The sequence below is a fragment of the Scomber japonicus genome, chromosome 20 (assembly GCF_027409825.1).
Source record: "Scomber japonicus isolate fScoJap1 chromosome 20, fScoJap1.pri, whole genome shotgun sequence".
In the NCBI taxonomy this organism is placed as follows: Eukaryota; Metazoa; Chordata; class Actinopteri; order Scombriformes; family Scombridae; genus Scomber; species Scomber japonicus.
The window spans coordinates 25878109-25900857 of NC_070597.1; the positions used below are offsets into that span (position 1 = coordinate 25878109).

Here is a 22749-nt window from a genome sequence, read left to right on the forward strand (position 1 = left end):
GGATGATGAGAGAAAAAGGAAAATGCAATCCTTGGTTTGAGACATTAGTTTTAAGATATGATATTATTGATATTAGACATATTTACACTCAGTATAATAAGCATCAGTGTGTAGTATCAGTAACCTTGAGACAGTAGTATCCAATGATGCAGAAGAAAGAGATGACAGTGTGCAGCACAGCCAGGATACGCAGCATAGGCTCCATGTATCCGCTGCTCTCCTCTAAGACAAAACGCACTGAGACAGGCTTCATTGGCTCTCCAGTCTCATCCATCACCTCGTCCTTCGTCTCCACCATCGCCTCTCCACCCAGTGGATCCCACTGAACACTGCTGTCTGGTTGGCTGCTGGTGTATACAACTTCCCTTTCCTCAACCACTGTTGAGGAAGTAGAAACCTGGAAGAGAACATTTATTAGTCATTAAAAGGAAAAGTTAAACTCAGGTTTGCTCATCAAATAAATACAGAAAAAGGATTTGAATTACTTTTAATTAATTTAAAACTTGACACTTTTCTAATGAAGTTAAAATATTTACAATGGGGCCATTTTAGACTGACAGTGTCCATATCAGGTGGTATATCATGTCATATGTTGATGTATAAGTTTAGTTGTGTCACACACTTTTAGACAGAAGCAATTCAAAGTGTTTCACAGAGGAAATGAAAAAGGAATCAAGGCACAGTCCAGACTGTAAGTATTTGGACAGTTACACATTTTAGCACATTCAAAGTGTCAAGTCTTGGTTTTAAATGGAGTGTTTTACATCAGTATAGAACTATGTGGGAATCATTGAGCATTAATCCTGCTAAATGAAGCTACTCATCCTCTCTCTAGCCTCATCAATCAACAGACTTTTTCATAAATAGTTTAAAACAAATGACATGCATCACCAACAGTAAACAATGGAGTGGATCAATAAATGAAATGATTATTAGCTGATTGGCAGAATGGTTTCATATTTGAAATTATATTTACAAGAGCCTTACATGGTAATAGGTTGCCTAAAAACCTTTTATCACTTTCACTCCAGCATGGGGAGAGCAGGAGGTGGAGGAGGGATGCTGTGCTGCTGTCAGAGGAGCTGCTCACTGAGATTACTGAGAGCAGCATGTATGAGAATACTGCTGATGGTCATTCTGACAGCTGCTGTTCAGTACTGCTGCTGCTCTGCTCTGTCTGTCCATGAACTGACACTTTCCTCTTCTCTCACCATGTTATCAGTTATTAATGTGTTCTTCACTGCATGAGAAAAGGATGTGTGGCAGAAGAGCGAGTGAAAAGAGTCAATGTGAGATTGTGTGAAGAGTCAACTGCATGAGTCTCACAGTCAATGTGTGAGACTTTTGAAGGCCAATCAAAATGATGGAAAGAGTAAGAAAGTAGGGGGGGAAACAGGTTCTGTTATTGCTTTTGCATGTATGTTACCAGTGAACATGGCACACTGAGATGTACTGATGATTTTACTGATGACATGAATGCACAATCACACAGGAACATTCTCTGTGCCCATGGCCTCTTTGTGTTAAAAGTACTATATCTCCAACATTGTTATTTCTATAGTGATGTAAATCTATTCAAATTAAATCTGAGACTTGGCACTTTAATGTTTTATGTATTAATTTATATCTAATTGAATATGCTGAAGCCCAGAGCCTCAAGTACAAAAAAAGTGTAGCTGTCCAAATACTGTTAGCACTGCATATCAAAGGACAACGGGGGAAATACTAAATAAATGACAGAACATATTTAAAAAATAGCAGGAAAGAAGGTGTGTGAACATTTTACACCATTACCTTATAGAACAGGAGGATAAAGTTGATGGCAAAGGCAACAAACAGAGCCAGCATTCTCATGTTGTAGAAGTTCCTGGCAAAGTAGTTCTGCAGGAGAGACAGAGAGAAGAGATCACACACACACACACTGTTTAATGTTGCCATTCTAAGCATGCGTTACTTAGAAAAGTGTTACTTTACTGCTCAAATCACATTTCACCAGCATTTGTTGAAACTGTGAACATCTTTACAGCTGGGCAGGAACATAGTGAGATGACAGTTGACTATCAGTGTGTAGAGTGTTTAGTACCAGAAGCTTCCTCTGGTAGGCGATGATCTTCTTCAGGAAGGCTGACTCCTGCAGATCAGGTTCATCAGACTTTGAGGTGTGTTGTCTTCTCACTTTTGGCTTCATCTTCTCACTCTTCTGTGGTTTCTCTTGTTTCTCTACATGTCCACCCCTGAAATCACAAAGGCACAGTTAAACTACATGAACATGCTGCTTCACTGTGGTTCCTCCCATGTTCTGTCTATGGGTCAGTGACTAGTAAGGTTTGACAGGATGAGCAATTCAAAAAATATGTTAAAAAATAATTTTAAAATACTTTTTATTTTGGTATTTGTGATTATATAATGTATATATTTATGATTGTTATTTCCATAAATACAAAAATGATCTATCTATTTAATATGTATCTATATGAGGAAACCTTTTACAGTGCTTGTATATTGCATACTGCGTATGATAATTCATACTTAGAAAGTAGAACTAAAGTGATTCATTACAAGATGATTAGTTAAAACATTTCAAAATGCACCTGCATTATTTTGCACTTTGTGACTTTAAAATAAAAGAACAGTCATATATTTCCTCATTGAAGTTTTCTTAAAAATAAAAATCTCGTCTCGACCTTATGAACCCAATATCGTGTCTGGTCTTGTCTCTGAGCTGAGTGTATCATCACACCCCTAGGTGATATTGCTGGATGCTCCAGAGAGCCTTGACAATTTTGGCAGAGAGGGAGGCCACGTGTTCTGATTAAAGGAAATGTGTATGTGGTGGGAAGCCAATACTGCTTCAACAGCTTCATGCTTGGATTGAGACATGATGAGATCCTGCTGTTACTGAGCAGTGATGATACTGTGATAGATATGTTTACACTGAGAGGGATTGTAAAAGGCATGGGGCTGTATACGGAGGGTCGGACTCATTCTGACCCTCTTATGGTAGGGTCATTCATTGATCTGATGTAGGAGGAGCCACCACATTCACAAACACTAACACACACGTTAAGGAGTACACAGGTTGTGGTGTGACTCCTTTTAAGGTGCGCGTTATAACGTAATAAGTTTCACGTTATAGCGTGATACTGAAGCATTCTTATTTTTCTGGCATGGCAGCAATATACGTTTGTGTAGTTCTTCACTCTTTCTTTTCGTATGAATTTACAAGTCACCCCATCTTTGATGTTGGGATGCTGGACATTCACTACACAACACATTTTGAGTTTCATATACTGTTGGAAAGTTGTGTAAAGTTTCTTAGCATTCTACAGATACAATATTGTCTTTGTGCTCCAAACATTAAGCAAGATACATCATGAACTGTCACTGAACATCACTGAACTGTTATTTTGAGAAAAAGGGTTCCAAATAAAGTGTCCCAGTTCACTGCTAGTTGTTTCCTTCCGTCTGTCCCATTTCAGTCCCAGCGTGTCCATACACACATTTACCTCAGTGAACAGATCGTTCCCTGTCGTCGTCCCTTTCATCCACCGCATTGCTACCAGCTGGGATCATCCCTATGTTCCCCGGGTCCTATGTTCCCCGCTTTGTATGTGACAGGGGAACGTAGGGATGATCCCGTCTACAGTTAGCCAGTTAGCTGAGTTAGCCGCCGATTTAGCAGCCGAGCTAGCCGCCGAGCTAACAGCGGAGTTAGCCGCTGAACTAGCAATCGAGTTAGCCGTGATCGGGGAACATAGGACCCGGGGAGCGTCTATCGTTTTTCCAATCCAGTTCAGATGAAACCACGGCCACTTCCGTAATACGGAAGCCTCGATGGCCTCGCGATCACGTGTCCCGCGAAAAACCTTGTAAAACAGCCGGGAAATAAAATTCCGCTCTTTCAAGATGACAGATCATACATACGCAGAGCTTTGGTAAGTTATCATTTTATGTGGATTAACCACAGTTTTAAGTTGATAGAATATACTTGCACACCATATCTGATACATGAAAATCTAATGTTATCTCATTCACCTCATAAACATTTTTTACAGCTTGCCTGAAGTCCTCGGTACTACCAAGTAAGTGATATAACATGTTAGCTTGGTATTGTTCATAGATAATGAATTAATTATGTAGCTAAGTTAGGCATGCTGTATTGTGATGTTTTTGTAAATGTCTTTTGCTTTTTCAGACTTAGTGTTTGTGTGTGCTCGGGACCTGAAGAAAACATAGAGGAGTATCCACAGCTGAAGGTGTCTGACAGTATCTGTCACTCAGTAACTGTTACTATGAGGAATATTACACCATAGTTGTATTAACTTACAGTATTTAGATCATTTTGAAGGAGCACTGTATAGTAGTTGAGTAGCGTTACAGTATCACTGTCTTGAATATCAGATATCTAAGATATGGGTATTAGATATCTGTGAAGGCCAGCAAAAGTATTACCTATGCGTGTGGATTTAAGTTATTAGTAGTTTGTTTCCTACTTCTAGGACTGGCTACCAAATCAATTCCGGTGCCATGTCTGCCAGTATGATGAGGTGCCATCAGCTGGAGACGACACCAGCTTTGACGCCACAGTGCGTGTGGATGTCCGCACTGTGGATCAAGCAAAGCAATGGATCCAGTTATTGAAGGGGTCATCAGGGGTGACATGGAGGGAGGATGTCACGCGACCGAGATTGGGGCACCTTGTGCTATTCAAGGTAAGAGTTGTGCTGTCAAAATTTCTTAAAGCAATTTCTTTTTCCTTACTGCTGTTAATTTACTATATTTTGGTTAGGCAAGTTACAAATGCCAGCACAAGGTAAATGTCAAGGCTGCAAGCAGCAGCAGGGTTTCGAAAAACACCTGCTGTCAAGCAAAAATGCTTGTAACTTTGAAGAGCCCTCGTCGTGAAAAGAGCAAGTGAGTTTATTGATCCACTCTTATTGTTTTAGACATAATATTGATATTGAGATATTGATATATGTTATAGGACTAAGGACCCACATACGTTCCCATTCGAGGTACGGATAGCAAACAGGCATAATCACCACCTGTTTGTTGCTGATGCTATCCGCTATGTTCGGGATGTTGGGGAAAAGGCCAAAGAGGTTCTCATGGGTCTGTTTGAGATCGGTCACACCCCCACATCCGCTTTGGCAGTGCTGAAACATGACCTCCAAGTGGAGTATGGTCAGCAGTTTGTTTATGCTTCTGCCAACAGGGAGATTTGCCCTGACCTGCCCTATGTGCAAAGGTAGGCATCACACTGGACAACATGGTATTTACAATTTTCCACAGTATGTCTGTAAAACCCATAACATCTAAGTTTATGTATTTCCTAGACTATTCCATAAGGTGTGTAGGGAGGAATATGGAACGCATGTTGGCAGCACTGCAGAATCAGGTGGAGAATTATAACAGCAAGTGTCAGGACAGATGTGCCATAATGGCCACATCTTCCCAGGGAGCGCCTCTTGTTGCTCTATGTTCTCCCTTGATGAAGAAAGTGCACCAACTGAAGCACAGTGGAGAGCTGTGCTTCATAGATTCCTCAGGGAATATGGACCGGGAGGGCTGCAGGGTGTTTCTCCTCCTGACCCACAGCTGTGCTGGTGGCCTCCCACTGGGCATTCTCATCTGCCAGTCAGAGGATCAGCAAACTATTTTTGAAGGGCTGGAGCTTCTTAAAAAAATAGTTGGAGAGAAGGCCTTTGCTGGCAAGGGACAGGCAGGACCACAGATCTTCTTAACTGATGACTGTAAGGCAGAGAGGGGAGCCCTGGGTCAGGCATTTCCCGATGCCACACTTCTCCTGTGCTCCTTCCATCTGCTTCAAGCAGTTTGGAGATGGCTGTGGAGCAAGGAGAGTGGTGTGGACCACAGAGACAGACCGACTCTGTTTACAGTGGTGAAAGACATGCTGTACTGCAAAGAGATAGTCAGGGTGGATAGTCTTTATACTGAGGCAAGACAACATCCCGTTGCAGTCAGGTTAGTGCTCAGCACAGAAATGTAAGTTTATGTTTAGCTGTAGGACAGAATTTTTCATAAGATCGCATTACATTTGTAAATACAATGTAATGAAGCCATTGTGTTTGGATACATATGCTTGGATAGATTGATGTATGTGCATTTTTTTTATTTTGTGCATTTGTTTCTTTTTTAATCAATTGCAGGTATGAAAAATACCTGAAGTACATAGAGCGTCTGTATAACCGCAGGGAGTGTTGGGCACTCAGTTACAGGGGCAGTCTTCTCACCAGAGGGAACAACACAAACAATTTTGCGGAAGCGGCAATGCGTGTCCTCAAGGATAAGATACTTCAGAGGACGAAGGCCTTCAATCCACCGCAGCTCTTTGACCTCCTGACACCAAGGCTGGAAACGTATTATGAGACACGCATTGTTGATGTTGCCCTTGGACGGTGGGAGTCATTCCAGAGATCCAGATTCCTTCCCCAAGATGGCAACATTGCAGCTTCGCAAATTCAGCAGGTAATGGATCTTAATAAGTGTCTGTTTAAAAAAAAAAAAAAATTTAATAAGCCTAATAAGTGTAATTTGTTGAAGTCCTACATGTTTGTAAAAGGAATCTATATGCGTGCATTCCAATATAAAAGCAAATATATTGCTCCTTGAATGACTTATGTTTTATATAGATTGAGGAGAAGAAGTTCCTGGTGGAGGGGTCCAAGCACCAGACATATGTTGTGGACATGGAGTTGGAGTTGTGTTCACGCCCTGCAGGACAAACTGGGGCACCATGCAAACACCAGGCAGCAGTGGCTAAAATCTACCGCTGTTTGTCCAACACTTTTCTTCCGGGATGTCCAGAGATGAGAGCAGAACTGCTCAAACTTACATCTGGAGGTACAGCCAATATTTTTGCAGTTGTTATAGTAAGACTCACAATTTTTAAATTACATAATGACGGAGAGATGCTTAACTTTATTTACTCACTGAATTTGGTGACCTGTGCAAGTAATGTCATTGTTTATTTGGGTCACCAATGCTGTGTTTTTAGTGGCCACACTGTAGAATTTAGTGCTCAAGGACCATTGAACCTTGGTTAATGTTGGTCCCTCTCATGTTTTATAGAAAACACCTCTTTGGACTTCTTGCAACCCCTGAGGCTTACTCCTCCAACATGTCAGTTGTTTAAGGGTAAGTCATATCCATACTGTGGAAGTGGGCAATAGTGGGCGTGGTTTCGTCTAAACTGGTTTGGAAAAACGATAGACGCACCTGGGGAACATAGGTACGCTCCCCTACCAGTTCCTCCGTAATCTTCAAGTCCGGTGTGGGTACCAGATCTGCTCGGGTGCCAGATCGGCTCGGGGTCCTGCGCACGCAGATGACGTCACGCACTGTGATTGGCTGAACGGCAGTATTCGGTAGTAACCATGGAAACTGTAGTAACAGCCATATAAAAAAAGAGGGAAATACGCAGCCAAGTCGAGGGTGAAGACGGAGAAGGAGAAGGAGTGAGCGGAGACATAACGAAGAGAAACAAAGATAGAATTGACGAAGATAGAGCGACTTTCACATTCTGAGTAAGAGTAGATACATTCAATTTGATTTATTAGTTATTTTTTCGTTGGTATATTTTGAATATTTTTGGTCTTTTAAAAAGTTTGAATTTTGAATTGTATTTTCCCGCCAAATAAATTACAAATTTTAAATGGGAAATTAAAAATGACCTGTCGTTTTATTTCTGTGATATGAAAAACAACATAATTATAATTCTCGCCCGAAGTCAGATGAGATAATCTCCAGCTCCAGTTCACGCGTTGCCGTATAGAAAATGAATGAATGAATTGAATGTTATTTTCACGCCGAATACACTAATAACTTTGAATAATTTTGTCCGTATTTCTCCTCTTTTCGTTCTCCCAAATTCATGTGTTGTGCTCAGTTCTTGCCTGTGTTTTTTACTTGTACAGAAATGGAGAATTTCTACGAAGAAATCAAATACTACTTGGTGAATGGAGGTTACCACAACCTCACCATCAGCCACGCACATCCTGATAGCCGAAAGGCTGTCATTCGGAAGGCCGCAAAGAAATACATGATAAAAGGTAGGGAAATTAAACAAAAAAAGGGAATGTTTTAACCAAGATAGAACCTCTTCACTTCTGGGCAATATGTTTTGTGATGGAGAGTTGTAACGAGAGGAAAATTCAATTTAAAAAACATTGTGTTGTTCAAAAAGGAGGAGTAGGTGTATTTCATGTATGTAATGGGTTGGATGATGGGTTGAAGCAAAGCACCAATATAAAAAGAAATCTTGGGGTGTTATATGGTTGACGAGCAGTTGTGTTAAGGGATGATTGTTTTTGTTAGGTTATCAATTATTATTATTTATTACTGTATAATTAACAATTAGCCTATACAGTAATTGTTGATTGAATTCATTCATTCCAAGGACTAAACAGTGTTGACTGGGGAGTTACATTGGGTGTTTTTCTGGAAGTGCCATGTTTTAATTATTGAGTTTTTATTCTTTACCAGATGGAGAGTTGTACTATACTTTTCAAGGCACCCAACGTTTGGTGGTGATGAGCAAGGAAAGGGTAACTGACGTCCTTAAAGAATGCCATGACAGCCTTGGCACTGGGGGTCATGCTGGCAGGCGGCGTACTCTGGAAAAGGTCTTGTCTTCATATCAATGGTTGACATTAAGGGAAGATGTCAACAAATGGGTGAGACTAACACTAATGTACTCACTAATGTAAATTGATGTGCAAACATGTATGTCAACATTTATTTCTGTGAATGTATTGTATACGTATGTCTGTATGTATATGACTATATGTGGGTATGTGTTTGTATATCTTGATGACTATATAGAGAGATATGTCGATATGTTAGAATAAATCCAGCGAGATAAACTCATACATTTTTATCTTATTTTTGTTCATGTGTTGTTAGGGGTGGGCGATATGACGATATTAGATCGTGAAGTGATTGCACTTTGGCAGATCGTCTACACGCTCCAGAGATCGTAGGATCGTCTGGGGCAAAGTTTGCTAAACTAACTAACTGACTAACTAACTAAAGATAAATAAAGATAAAGATTGATCTTAACTGGTGTCTGCTTAATCTGTTGAGTGTTTAGTTTGAACTTAGTTAAACTAAATTTTCTGATGAGGACATTATACTCTTCACGTCAGTAAAGTAACCTTTACTGAAAAGGATGACTGAAGATCATGTAACTAACTAAGAAAGATGGCAGTGATGCACCTTAAAAGCTGGTTTCTACAATGGATAGATGGTTTTCCACCTGCCAAAAAACAGAAAAAAAGAAGAGGAAGAAGAACCATACTCCATAGAAATTCGATAGTAACTAAAGTTCACTAGTAGCTGTGGCTCTGGGTGGACAAGTCATTCACTAACAGGTTGGTTGTTTGATTCTGGTTTGTGGGTCTGTGAATGTGTGTGAATTAGTAGATTTCAAGCGCACATGTGTGAGTATGGTTTTTGAGACTGCACAAATAAACTTTTCTCTTAACTGCACAATGACAGTAAAGTCTGAGAATCTGATTAAAATTGTAGTAGCTGACATGGAGTAGCTTTTTACTACAACTCCACAAGAATATGGAAGTGGTGAACCCATTCGATTCAACCATTAAATGAATACATCGATAAAACACACAACATATCAGAAGTTTCTTTGCCTGAGTTAGTGCCACATAAAAATCCAAAAATTGAATTATTTTGTTATGTAAAACAGAACTTTCTTTATAGCTAAATACAGTATGTGTTAGGACTTACATTTTTAAAAATAATTTCCAATACCCTGACATTAATGTACTTTAATGGAAGCATATTTCATTGTTTTAAAGGTTGACGAGTGTCCTCGCTGCCAGCAGCATGAGGTGCTTAAGACTGTTGCCCCAGCTCTTCATCCCATCCATGTTGAAGAAGCATGGAGTGTCCTTGGGGTGGACCTCATTGGGCCATTACCAACAACTGCAAAGGGCAAAAGGTATTATTGACTGAAATATGGGTTGTCATTGCAAAAACTGTAGGTTAACAAAACATGTGACATGGATTCTATTTACAACATTCTGCATTTCATGTTGCAGATACATCCTTACAGCAACAGACCTCTTTACAAAGTGGGATGTTGCTAAATCCCTGTACAGCAAAACAGCTGCAGAGGTGTCAAAAAAAATTATAAATATTCTCCTGGATTTCGGCCTTGTAGAGAGAATCATAACAGACCAAGGTCGAGAATTTGTCAACGAGGTATGATAATATATCTAAGACAATGAATGTGTAAAATCTGAATCATATCTCTCAAGGAGATTGGTTAACAACAATCCATCTGTAGGTCAACCATGGTGTTTTTGAGGCGCTTGGTGTGAGGCACTGCATTACCTCAGCCTATCACCCTCAGAGCAATGGCCAGGATGAGCGCACTAATCGTACGATTAAAGAGGCTCTTGCCAAGTATTGTGGAGAAGACCAAAATGATTGGGACCTTCACTTAAAGGGCGTTGTGGCAGCTATTAACACCGCAAAGCAGGTAATATTTTGTGAAAATAACATGTGTGAGCAATACTCCAGAAACAAGTTGTAAAATATATTCTTTTTATGTTGTCAGAGGTCTACTAGGTACACACCATACTTCGCACAATTTGGCAGGCATCCTCGCACCCCAGGTGTCCTTAATGCAGCTGCCAATACTGTCACCGCTGTGTCTGCAACCAGTGTGACAGAGGAGGAAATGGAGGCCAAAGCTGCAGATATGATAGCTCTCCATTCAAAGGTTAGGGTAAAATGTCATCTCAAATGTAAATTTGAGGACTGACATCAAAGTAAATCACATGTTACAAGCCAAGATTTTAGACTGTGATTTTAATTTTATTTGGTTTATTTTTAACAAAGTTGCAAAAACATCCAATTTTAACCTTAGGAATATTGCCAATATTAAGCATTTTTTAACTCAGGGTGATGCTTTTATCACTAGCCGTTTTGACTACTGCAATTCATGTCTCCCTGGAAATTCATTGAGAAAACAACTTTATGTATAAATGTTGCCTTTTTAAGGGCTGCAGCATTGGTGAAAAGCCTACATCGTATTATTTTGATCTTATAAAGCCCTAACAAATGACTGTGATGTATTAGTGTTAAGTGTTAATAAATATTTATCTGGTCATAACGTCATATCTATGTGGTATTGTTAATTTATATGATAACACACGCACGCACACACACACCCGAAAACCGTGCCAATGTAGCCTTTCTAACACTATATATATAGGCTTCCGAAAACCGAGCCAATCTAGCCTTTCTAACACGCATTTTCTAGCCTATATAACTATGTGAATGTACAATAAAGTTTGTTTTTTTTTTAATCCTGCGCGTGACGTCATCTGCGTGCGCAGGACCCCGAGCCGATCTGGCACCCGAGCAGATCTGGTACCCACACCGGCGTTATCCCACGGATAAATACGAGTAACTGGGCTGTGTCGCGGACATCACAGCTCTCGTCCAAAGCCAAGGAGAAAAAGCCAAAACTTGCCACTTCACGTTACAGCTGAGACTCCAGATTTCCCGCAATGTCCTCGGTCCTTCTCGTCACAGTTCGCCTGGACAGCGGCACAACTTTTTTTTCAGGGCATATTAGTGCTGCAGAGTCCACCACGCACTCTTTGACAAACTCCCCCTCTGAGAACGGCTGACTGTTTTTAGCGATTTTGTGGGATATCACAAAGCTAGTCTTGGTTGCTGCATCCCTGGATGTGTGAAGCTTGGCCTTGCTGCTTTTGCAGATTAGCTAGCAAGGCCTCTGATGTCTGCGCCCTTTCAGCATCAGTCAAGTTTTTGTATTTCTCTCCGTGTTTCTGTTTCGTCTCGTAATGTCGATTCAAATTGTAGTCCTTAAACACGGTGACCTGCTCCCTGCAAACTAAACACACGCCTTTACCTCCGACTTAAGTAAATAAACACTTAGCAGTCCAAGTTTTGTTAAAAACCCTGCATTCAGCATCTACCTGTCTTTTTTTAGTCATTTCCAAATAACTTTACACGGCAGGTCAGAGTCAACCAAAGGACCGGATGTGGCCAGGGGGGCCGTACAATGCCCAGGTCTGCTGTAATTTCACACTGACTCTTAAGCAATTATCAATTGTTTGTTGCTTTAGAACATTTTGTGAGAAAGATTAATACAAATAGTATTATTATTATTATTATTATTATTGTTATTGTTAATATTATATAAATTAAATACACTTTAAAAGCAAAAAAGAACATTTGGGTAGAATGCAGAATATAATGTCATCACAATCATTTTGTCAAGAATGATGTCATCACAATCATTTTATCATGAATGATGTCATCACAATCATTTTGTCAAGAATGATGTCATCACAATCATTTTGTCAAGAATGATGTCATCACAATCATTTTATCATGAATGATGTCACACAGATCAAAGTGCCTTGATGTAATATACAGATTTCTTATATACAGTCTATGGTTTAGCCACTGTACAAGGTAGAAAAAAATCAAGTTGTATTCCAGCTACATAGAAGCAAAGTTACCAGTAAGGTACTATCATTTCTTCACTGTAAGAAAATGAACAAGCTAGATAGAGGTACAAATAGTTACAAGACATCATTCCATAACCCTGAGAGAATGAAAAGCCACTCAGGAAGAATCCCAGGCCTGCATAGTGACAGGTCCTCCTTTCTCCCAAAAGAAACAAAGGATTACTTCGAAGAGGAGATTGAGGAGGACATTGAAGAGGCCCCGAACTCTCCATGGGACACTGAGGATGAAGACGATTCTCCTGAAGAGGTTTACGGGGAGATTAAGGAAGGATTCAAACTGGAACATTTCCAGTGTGAAGAGGAAGATGAAGAGGAGGAGGACATTGCTGAGGATGTTGAGGAGCAGTCCATTGCCTCTGAAAAGGCCCCGAACTCTCCATGGGACACTGAGGATGAGGAAGATTCTCCTGAAGAGGTTTACAGAGAGATTAAGGAAGGATTCAAACTGGAACATTTCCAGTGTGAAGAGGAAGATGATGATGAGGAGGAGGAGGTTGCTGAGGATGTTGAGGAGCAGTCCATTGCCTCTGTAAAAGCCCTGAGCTCTCAACAGGACACTGAGGATGAGGAAGATACTCCTGAAGAGATTTACAGAGAGATTAAGGAAGGATTCAAACTGGAACATTTCCAGTGTGAAGAGGAAGATGATGATGAGGAGGAGGTTGCTGAGGATGTTGAGGAGCAGTCCATTGCCTCTGAAAAAGAAAAATTCTCCTATTCTTCTTTCAGTGAGGAATCAGAAAATCATGATTACCTTGAGGGACATGACTCAACTATTGATCTGGAGGACAACGGAAAAGCCAAAGACAATGCAGATCAGGAAAAAATAGCAAAAGCAGCTATTGAGGAGGCCCTAGATAAACAGCAAAGAGTTAATTCCCAGATGAAAGAATGTCTGGAACAGGAGAAAAAAGAAAATTCTGCCCTTAAGGACGCCTTAGAGCAGGTAAAAGAGCTTCTGAAACGAGGGCAAAAAGCTAATCGTGCTCTTGAAGAAGCTCTAAAGAAGGAGGAAACTGAAAAAGCCAGTCTTTGTTGTGAAATTGAGCAGCTGAAGACACAAACTGCTGATCTTTCAGAGTCACTAAGACAACACCAGGACAACAACAAAAAACTGAAAGGAAAAGTGGAAAAGATGGTGGAGCTCAAGCTTAATTTTCTTCAGCGTGAAAAAGAAAAGGATGAACGTGAGAAGGAGCTTTGTGACAAAATTAAGGCACTTGAGGAACGCCTCATCGAGATGAACGATGAAAGGCTGAAAAAAGACAATGAAATTCAATCCTTGTGCCTTAATATTCAGAATCTTCAATGTGATACTGAAGCCAAGGACAACTCAACGCAACAAAAAGTAGACCAGTTGGAATCAGAGCGTAAGGAGGCCCGGTCGATGATCCGTAAACTTCAGAGAAAGTGTGATCATGCTGTCTCCCAGCAGCAGAGTCTTACTCAGGAAAACCAACAACTGGCTTCTGAGAACACAAAGCTGCAGGGTGATCTTGAGTCGGCTCTAAATGAGAATAAGAGTCTTGTAAGTCAGCTTCAGGAAGGCAGAGATAGTTACAGTCGGAATAATGAGGCCGCTGTAACAGAAAAGGTGCAGTTCAAGAAGGTGTTGAAAGAGCTACAGATGTTAAAGGCAGAGCTCAAGGAGAAGAATTCAGCTTTGGAAAACAGCTTATTGGCTGAAAAGGATTTGAAGTCTTCCCTTGAACAGGAGAAAAAGCGCTTCCAACAGAAAGTTTCACAACAGCATCCTGGAGACAATCCATCACTGTTCCTCAATAATGGAAGGGCTATGGAGACAGAATATAATAGAATTAAGTCTCAAAACTGTTCTCTTGCTGACCAATATGATGAACTGTTGTCCAAAAAAAATCGCATCATCGCTGACAATCAGGAAGCCATAGTTAAGCTCCAGAGAACAGTGTATGAGCTTAAATCGCGTCAGTCAAAGGATGAGATGAGACAGAAAGAGCTTGAGGACGCTTTGCTGCGAGAGACCAGAAAAAGCTCCAAGTTGCAGCAGAGAGTTGATGAAATTGCCGCTACTCTCCGGAAGGAACAGGCCACATGTGAAAAGGACCGTGTCGAGCTCAAGGAAGCTTTGAGAAAGCAACTGAAAATAATGGAGGAACGGCAGATATTGGCTGTGGCTCTCCAGAAGGCTGAAGACTGTAATTTAAGGCTTCAGGAACAACAGCGGGCAGAGGCAAAGCACCAGTCCAGACAAATCCATGACAAGTGCAAGTGTGAACAGCAGAAGACTGCCCTGGAGGAGATTACGACGGCTCTCAACCAACTGCAAAGAAACTACACTGCTCTAGGAAAGAGGTACAGTGATGTCAGTTCCAAATATTGTGAAGTTCTTTCTCACCACAACACACTCCTACTGAGACAAGAGAAGCTCAGATATGCTCAGCTACAAGGAAAACCGCACTAGACCTCAACCCTCCTCTATTGAGCTTCACATAAAACTACACCCAAACCAGACTCAACCCTCCTCTATGGAGCTTCATGCAAAACAACACCCAAACCAGACTCAACCCTCCTCAGTACAACCTCATTTTCAATCATCCTATTAAAACATAGGGATGAAGATCAACAAACACGTACGTGTTGATCTTCATCCCTACGTTTTAATGTAGCTTTTCAGTAGGTATCCCCTCTTAAAGTATGGACTGCTGTCTTGTAACATTTAACTTTAAACTTATTTATTACTACTTATTTATTATACTTAATAATTTTGGATTGTAAAACTTGACTTTAAACTCTTTTGTAAAATTCTAAGATGGAATGTTGGATTGTATGATTTGAAACTCTTCTGTAAAACTTTTATATTTAATTTTTGATGGTAAAACTTGACTTTAAACTTTTCTGTAAAACTGTTGAATTGAATTTTTGATTGTACAACTTAACTTTAAACTTTTATGTAAAACTTTTATATTTAATTTTTGATGATAAAACACAACTTTAAACTTTTTTGTAAAACTTTTGGATTGAATTTTGGATTATAAAACTTTAAACTTCCCTGTTTTTTAATGACAGCAGTCCATACTTTAAGAGGGGATAACCACTAAAAAATTACCAGTCAGCAAGGTGTAAGATTTGTTTTGGATTGTAAAACTTTAAACTTTCCAAAAAGGGCTTTAAGTTTTACAATCCAAAATATAACCGAAAATACAATCCAAAATACAATCCAAAATTCAATCCTAAATACAATCCAAAATTCACCCCTCCGAGAATCGTCACCTTATCGTGGTGGATGGGTTTGCGTGTCCCTGTGATCCTGGGAGCTGTGTTGTCGGAGGACCCTGGTAGGGTCTCCCAATGCAAACTGGTCTCAGGTGAGGGACCAGACTAAGAACGATTCATAGTACCCAATGAAGCTTGAAAGGTACCGATACCTGGTCCTGGTCCATGGACAAAGTAAATACTGTAAGCAGTGTCTATGTCAATCACTTGTAAGTGTACCATACATCACCGTAAATCAATAAAAATAGACTTCATGGACACAATAGTTCCTTAGTTTATGAGACCCATTCTTACATTTTTCATAATTTCAACAGTTTTAACTGGCCACTGGCAAATGTATGTGTTCATGTCTTTGCTCTGACTTTATATGTGACTGTACCAATTTTAAAAATCAGTCTGATTACATTTATAGAATATAACTTTACCTTACTTACTCTTAAAAAAACCCTTAAAACAACGTATAATTGATAATCTTCTCATTTTACTCTTGAAGGAAAGCAAAATGTTGTGTCTAAATGTCACAGTAGGCTATTCCTTTAAAATGTCCAATATATGCCAACAAAATACATCTACCAACAAAGTATATAGTGTCTCACTCAAGCATACTCCACCTTTCCTCTTCTTCAATCATCTCCTCTCTCTCTCACCACTAACCTCTTTCCCACCATTTCACGCACGCACGCAAACACACAGACACACACACACACACGGTATAATCATATTTCTTTCAATTTAGAAGCAATCAGTGATACTGTACTAGAGGTGTGACGGGATCTCGTACCACGAGATTAAACCATCATGATATTTCTCGTCGAGGTGAATCATGTCTTGCAAAACAATATTTGAAAGATGCAGCAAAAAAAAAGACAATAGGTTTTCTATCGCTCATTTGCACGTCATGTCTTCATTTTATAATGTCGTGTGGATCATTAAGCTTGTTATAGTGGGTGTTCTTGCTCTAGTTGGTGAACTAACAGCTTCAACCTGCTGAGAAGATCTCAGTCAGAAGTAAGAGAGGAGAGGAGCAGGGTTAGGTTGACCTCAGGTCTCTACCATAGACTGTATATAAGAAATGGACGTAACATCCATGACGTCACCCATTGGTTTGTGGACTGCTGCTCGGAAGCCAATAGTATCGAATCTAGGCAACGCCATCTTGAAAATTTCAGGTGCATGCCGGGAAAAAAAGAACACGGATTCTACTTATATGGGTATGAGGCGGAGTCATGGACGGACGTATGGGCGGGACCAACGGCGGAGCGGGGAGGCTGCGATTGGTCGCGAGGGCTGGATCTCAAGGACATTGGTCAATCAACCTGTCAATCACAACGTAGTCACGTAGCCTGCTTTATCGTCAAATGTAAAATCAGGGAGGCCAAAATTTCACAAATGAACATCATACTGCATTGAAGAAGGCTTTAAACTAGCGATTGAGACCATAAACACATTTTGAAAACGTTTACTGAGGTTAGAAATCAAGTGAGAAATTGGTGAATTCTCCATTGACTTGTATAGAGCTGGAAGTCTTTTTGAACACAAAACGGTCGCCCCCTGGTGGCCTTTTAATAGAATGCAGCTCTAAGTTACTTCCGCATTGGCTTCTTTTCAGAGGACAGGAACTCCCCGCCTGGTCTCTACACTGAAAGCCTGAGGTAGGAAGAGCAGGGAATCTAGCGCATCTATGGAAGCCTAATGATGCAAAAACATGTTGTTCTACTTGTGTATATGTGTGATATAGGATTTGTGAAATTTACTTTTGTTTTTTATGAGCAATATGTTATAATTTGTGATAATTTGATTCTTTATTTCATTTATATTTATATACTACAATTGTTTCTATTCTTTATGGGGCTGCAACAACGAATTGATAAAAATCGATTATTAAAAGTTTTGGCAATGAATTTCATTATCGATTTATTGTGCCTGATTAATGCATCACTTGCCATGTCACTGAGCAGGTCAGACGGAGCTGAGCAGAGGCGGAGAAAACAGTCCGCCCGAAATCTTCTAAAGTGTAGGATCAGTTCACACAACATTAAACCAGAAAGTATGTGGTGCATCCAGCCGAAGTTGGCACGGAAAAGTGGTAACTACAAAATAAACCACATTTCATACTGTTTATATGCAGTTTCACAGACATATTATTGTATTCTTTCTGGGTTGTATGTGAAATCATTAAGAATAATATAAAACCAGTCTGTACACCACCAAGATGAACTGGTTTTAGACTTTATTCTTGGTTGACACTGCTGGGTAATATTGATTGAGTATGCTCTATTTGTGTGAATTAGGTTTTTTATTACTAATATGTTATAGTTTGCGATATATAATATAACTTTTTTAATTTATACTAGAACCATCACTGGATGTTGAAACAACAACTGTTAATAGTTTAATTTTTTTTTATTATTTATTGATCCAACAGCTCAGGTCGATTGAACAGAAAATACCTCTTTTTGTGTGTTATTTTGTTAAAGCTATCAGACATCAACATTGTTTTTTTGTTGTTTTGTTAGTACCACAGGTGCGCAGCTCCGAGGCACTCCTCTACAGCAGTAATGCTGAAGAGGACGAAAATTTGTGATCTCTCGAAAAATACCAAACTGTTTTTACGTAAAATGTAAACGTTTCAAATTATGAGCAGTCAAACGAGGAGTGGAAATCACTTTTTAAGGAATATGTGAATAAAATAAACACTGTCAGAATCTTCTGTGTCTCTCACGGTGTTTTCGTTTTTTGGACAGGAGTTACTGTTTTCTCACAGTTTGCAATTGTTCGGGACTTTCTCAGAAGCCAAATTCTGGGGGCATTTTTCAATGCAGATTCTCATATCGCCATAGCAACCGTAGGGTCTTAGCTGACCGAGCAACCTGTCGCTGGGCGGAAAGTGAGCTACCTTTTTGTGATTGGCTAATTCTTCCTGTCTGTTTGAGAAGCCCCTGGCTGCAGTACGTAGATTGGGGAGTGGCTCAATGTGTGCGGCGTTAAACGTTTGACTCCGCCCACGTGTGTTCAGTTGGCAAAATGGAGGTAAGAAAGATTTTTTATTCTGTTTTAACGTCCTACTTTGCAATATTTGTGACAGACAAGGAAGGAAGTAACATCATTTTATTTTAAAGTAAGTTATGCTTTGTATGTATTTGCATTCTACACTACTTTTGGGCCAGTATGAGGTGGGAAAATATATGCAGAGTTTTCACATGCACTTCATGAATATAAACATGGACTTCAAATCTCCTTTTCTGAGTTTTAGAATAATATTTATATCCGATTTATTTGTTAGTGTTTTGTTACGTTTTCTAATAGTTATTACATGCCGAGTAGCAAGCCTAAAGTAAAGCAGGTTTATCAAATCAGTAAATGCTGTGATTTTAGCTGTTTTAAAATTATGCCATTCATACAAGCATTAGACAATCTAATAACCTAGCATCTGAAAATTCTGCAGGAAAGATCAACTGATGTTTAATTAATGAAATATTGTGTTGCTTGTGTTTGTTGAATAAAACAGAAGATCAGTATATGAAATAACAGTCAAATGGTTAATCACAGTAGTAGGCTAGTATATAAAAAAATCTGATCAGTTGTATTATATTAGCGGTCATGTTAGCAGACGGTCAGCTGCTCTTCCTTGTTGAGATAGTACCTGTTAGCATCCATGACATGAACATCTGTTTGAGATGAAAAATGATTGACTATATTTTGTCTTGTGGATTTCTAATTGCTGTGCCTTTTATGTCTATTCTTTCCCCCTCTGATATATAGAGACACATCAGTATACTCTTTGATGGTGATACACCAACCATTACTAAATGCATCAACAGTGAACTTTTCCACTGTCCCTTCTGTAAATACGCGGGTGCAAAACATATGGTTGACAACAACATAGAAGGCCATTCCTCAGTAAAACACAAAGGTACATATTACACAAATGAATTAATTAATTAGTACTGTGTGATTCTTGTTCCCTTCATTCCTCTCTTACAGAATTCACAATGATCAAATGTGGCTTAAGTTGTCGGATGAAAACACATTTTCATTGTTGCTATTGTGCAGCAACAATTATGAATAGATTGCACTTCATAAGGCATTTACAAATACACCAGGAGGAGGAGCAAGCTCCCCCATGAAGCACTCTGTGGCCCCCGCACAGCACCCATCGGCCCCTGCTCGGCATCCAGAGGCCCCCATACAGCACCCATCGGCCCCCGCTCGGCATCCAGAGGCCCCTGCACAGCACCCATTGGCCCGCGCACAGCACCCATTGGCCCCCACACAGCATCCAGAGGCCCCTGCTCAGCATCCACAGGCCCCCACACAGCACCCATCGGCCCCTGCTCGGCATCCAGAGGCCCCCGCAAAGCACCCATCGGCCCCCGCTCAGCATCCAGAGGTCCCTACACAGCACCCATCGGCCCCCGCTCAGCATCCAGAAAAACTAAATAAAAAAAAAACTAAAACTAAATTCACTTGTCCTCATTGCAAGGTGAAGTTAAACAAAAAAAACTTCAAAACACACTGCAAGAGCAAGCATACCCAGCACTTTGAGACAGTGTCGAAGGACAGATTGTTGGCTTGTCAGTGTGTCGATGGTAAACTTGGTGTGTTTGCAGTTGAGAAATCTTTTTGTGGTCCAGCAACACCCATGATGAGCATGATCGTCGGGCAGCAAAACATCTAAAAGACCCAAATTTTTCCCCAAGCCCGAAGACAGGTTCCCAGGTGCTGAGTTTTTCCAATAACCAATTCATGGTTAATTCTGGAAACAAGGTCAGACTACAGAAACTTGAAAAGGACCAGCTGAAAAGACAAGTGGGTCAGGTGCAGGGTGACATCATATACTGCGAGGGAGAAACATCAACCAACCTGAGCACTGGCATGGCTAATGGGGACTATGTCTTTAGACATCCAGAAGCAGATACAATGCTGCTCTCTGCCTATGCAAAGGGGAGAGCCAGTAGGTACACTGGACCTGTTGTTCTAGACTGCGAGGACACAGATGTGTATGTCCAAGCAGCTTACGTCTCGCAGCAAGTCAGAGGTGATCTGCTGATTAAACACAAGCATGTCTTAATCAACTGCCGTGCCATGCTCTCGGAAGAGGTTGCAGATATCATCATACCTCTCCATGTGATCACTAGCAGTGACCACATCTCAGGGTTCTATGGGCATGGGAAGAAAAAGGTGTTGGAGAAGGTGAAGATGAATTCTGAGGCAAGAGAGTTCCTCGGACGAGTGGGTGAGAGTCTTGAATTAAAACAACAAGTCAAAGCGGATATGAAGGCATTTGTCCTCTCCATCATTTATGCTGAGAGTGAAGATGTGAGCTGCGGGCAGGCCAGAGTTTCCAAATGGCGAAAACTGAAGAATAAATGTACAATCCATCTCCCACCTGATGATGACTCTTTGAATCTTCATATGGAAAGGACAAACTACCTTACATATTGCCAGCTCCATTACAACCTGCAAGAGCATCCTTCTCCCATTGGTCACGGCTGGGAACTAGTGAATGGAAAGTGTCGACCAGTGCGTCACACCCTGCCCCCTTTGCCCCAGCAGCTCATACCTCATGACTGCTCAGATGAGAGTAGCAGTGATGAAGAGAGGAGTCAATGTGGAGATTCAACAGATTCAGATGGAGAGCCTTTTTAGTTAATTCAATAAATAAATCATAATAAATAAATAATTAAAAATGTTAATCAAAACAACTCCAAGCTAAAGAATCTTCTCTGTCTCCCTGCTTTCATTGGCTCCACCCCAGAAATCTGATGACCTATGTGTAAGTTGTAATGTTACTGTCCATAACTGAACTCAGTATGAGTAGAGCTTTCATTTGAGCCTAATATTAAGGCTCTATGACGATTTTGAAAAATTGACATGTAAAGACCCCAATATTGGCGGCCATCTTGAATTTGAAGGTCAAAAATAGGTCAAATCAATAAATCGACATCATTTATAAATTTCTTGACCCAAATAGTCTCAGAAACCATGTATTATGCAGAAATGTGGGCAAAACCATTAAAAAGTTAATTTCCAGCTTGGCCGACGGCGGCCATTTTGAATATATATAAAATATCCTCCAAGTAAATCGAAATTATGAGATAAAAAGTGCGCATTGACTTTTTATCTCATAATTATGACTCTTTATCTAATAATTATGACTTTTTATCTCATAATTTCGACTTTTTATCTCATAATTATGACTCTTTATCTAGTTTTCCCTCGACGCGAATGGCAGTTTATTCTAGCTGTAGCCCTGTGGCTCTTATTTCATTTACTTACAGAGATTAAACTGTTTAAGTTGATCATAAATAACAGTTCATAAGGTATAAATATGTTTTTTAAAATGTTGGATTATAACATGTTAAAAGTCATTCTATGTACAGTTAAAAAGTCAGAGAGAAAAGGGTGTTAGTTTTAAAAGCAATTCATAGGTGGTTGTTGGCACAATGAGCAGGAAAGTGTTTATTTTTGGTGCAGTGGAGCATCTTCTCCTTCTCTCATCTTTGTACCCTCAGTCCTTAGCCAATCCTGTCCTCACCTTGATCAGGTAGGAGGTGTTTAGCGTCAACTACGGCGTATCAAAGATAGTTAAGGCAGAGCCATTTTATCGGCGTCGAGCATAAGAGCTATGCTGTAAACTGTATATTAAAAAATAACATAAAAACACTATAATCTCCCAAGACTGACGAAGAGTCTTCGCGTGGTCGAAGTGTGTGTACTCTGAGAAGCTGCCAGAGGTAAACGCACGTGTTTTATGTACTCACTTTTATGTGAAATGTGTAAATACGAGCTAAAATGCTAATCGCTGCTAGCCGTTAGCTCAGCATGCTCATAGCCTAACACACTGCTACTTTTGCATTGCGACTAGCAATTGCTAATTTGTGTAGTTTGTATACTGTGGGTTTTCGCCACGAGCTAGCCTGTAGCTTTGATATTAAAAAGA

General features: G+C 40.1%; 1 protein-coding gene across 1 annotated transcript in view; it reads right to left on the minus strand.

Annotated features, from left to right (window-relative positions):
- ryr2a (ryanodine receptor 2a (cardiac)) overlaps positions 1-22749 on the minus strand; it is a 175685-nt gene that overhangs the window by 10778 nt on the left and 142158 nt on the right. The window contains exons 105-107 of the mRNA XM_053341138.1: positions 2084-2234; positions 1795-1881; positions 125-397 (exon numbers count right to left, since the gene is read on the minus strand). Of these exons, the coding sequence (XP_053197113.1) occupies positions 125-397; positions 1795-1881; positions 2084-2234 (511 nt within the window). The remainder of the gene's footprint in view (positions 1-124; positions 398-1794; positions 1882-2083; positions 2235-22749) is intronic.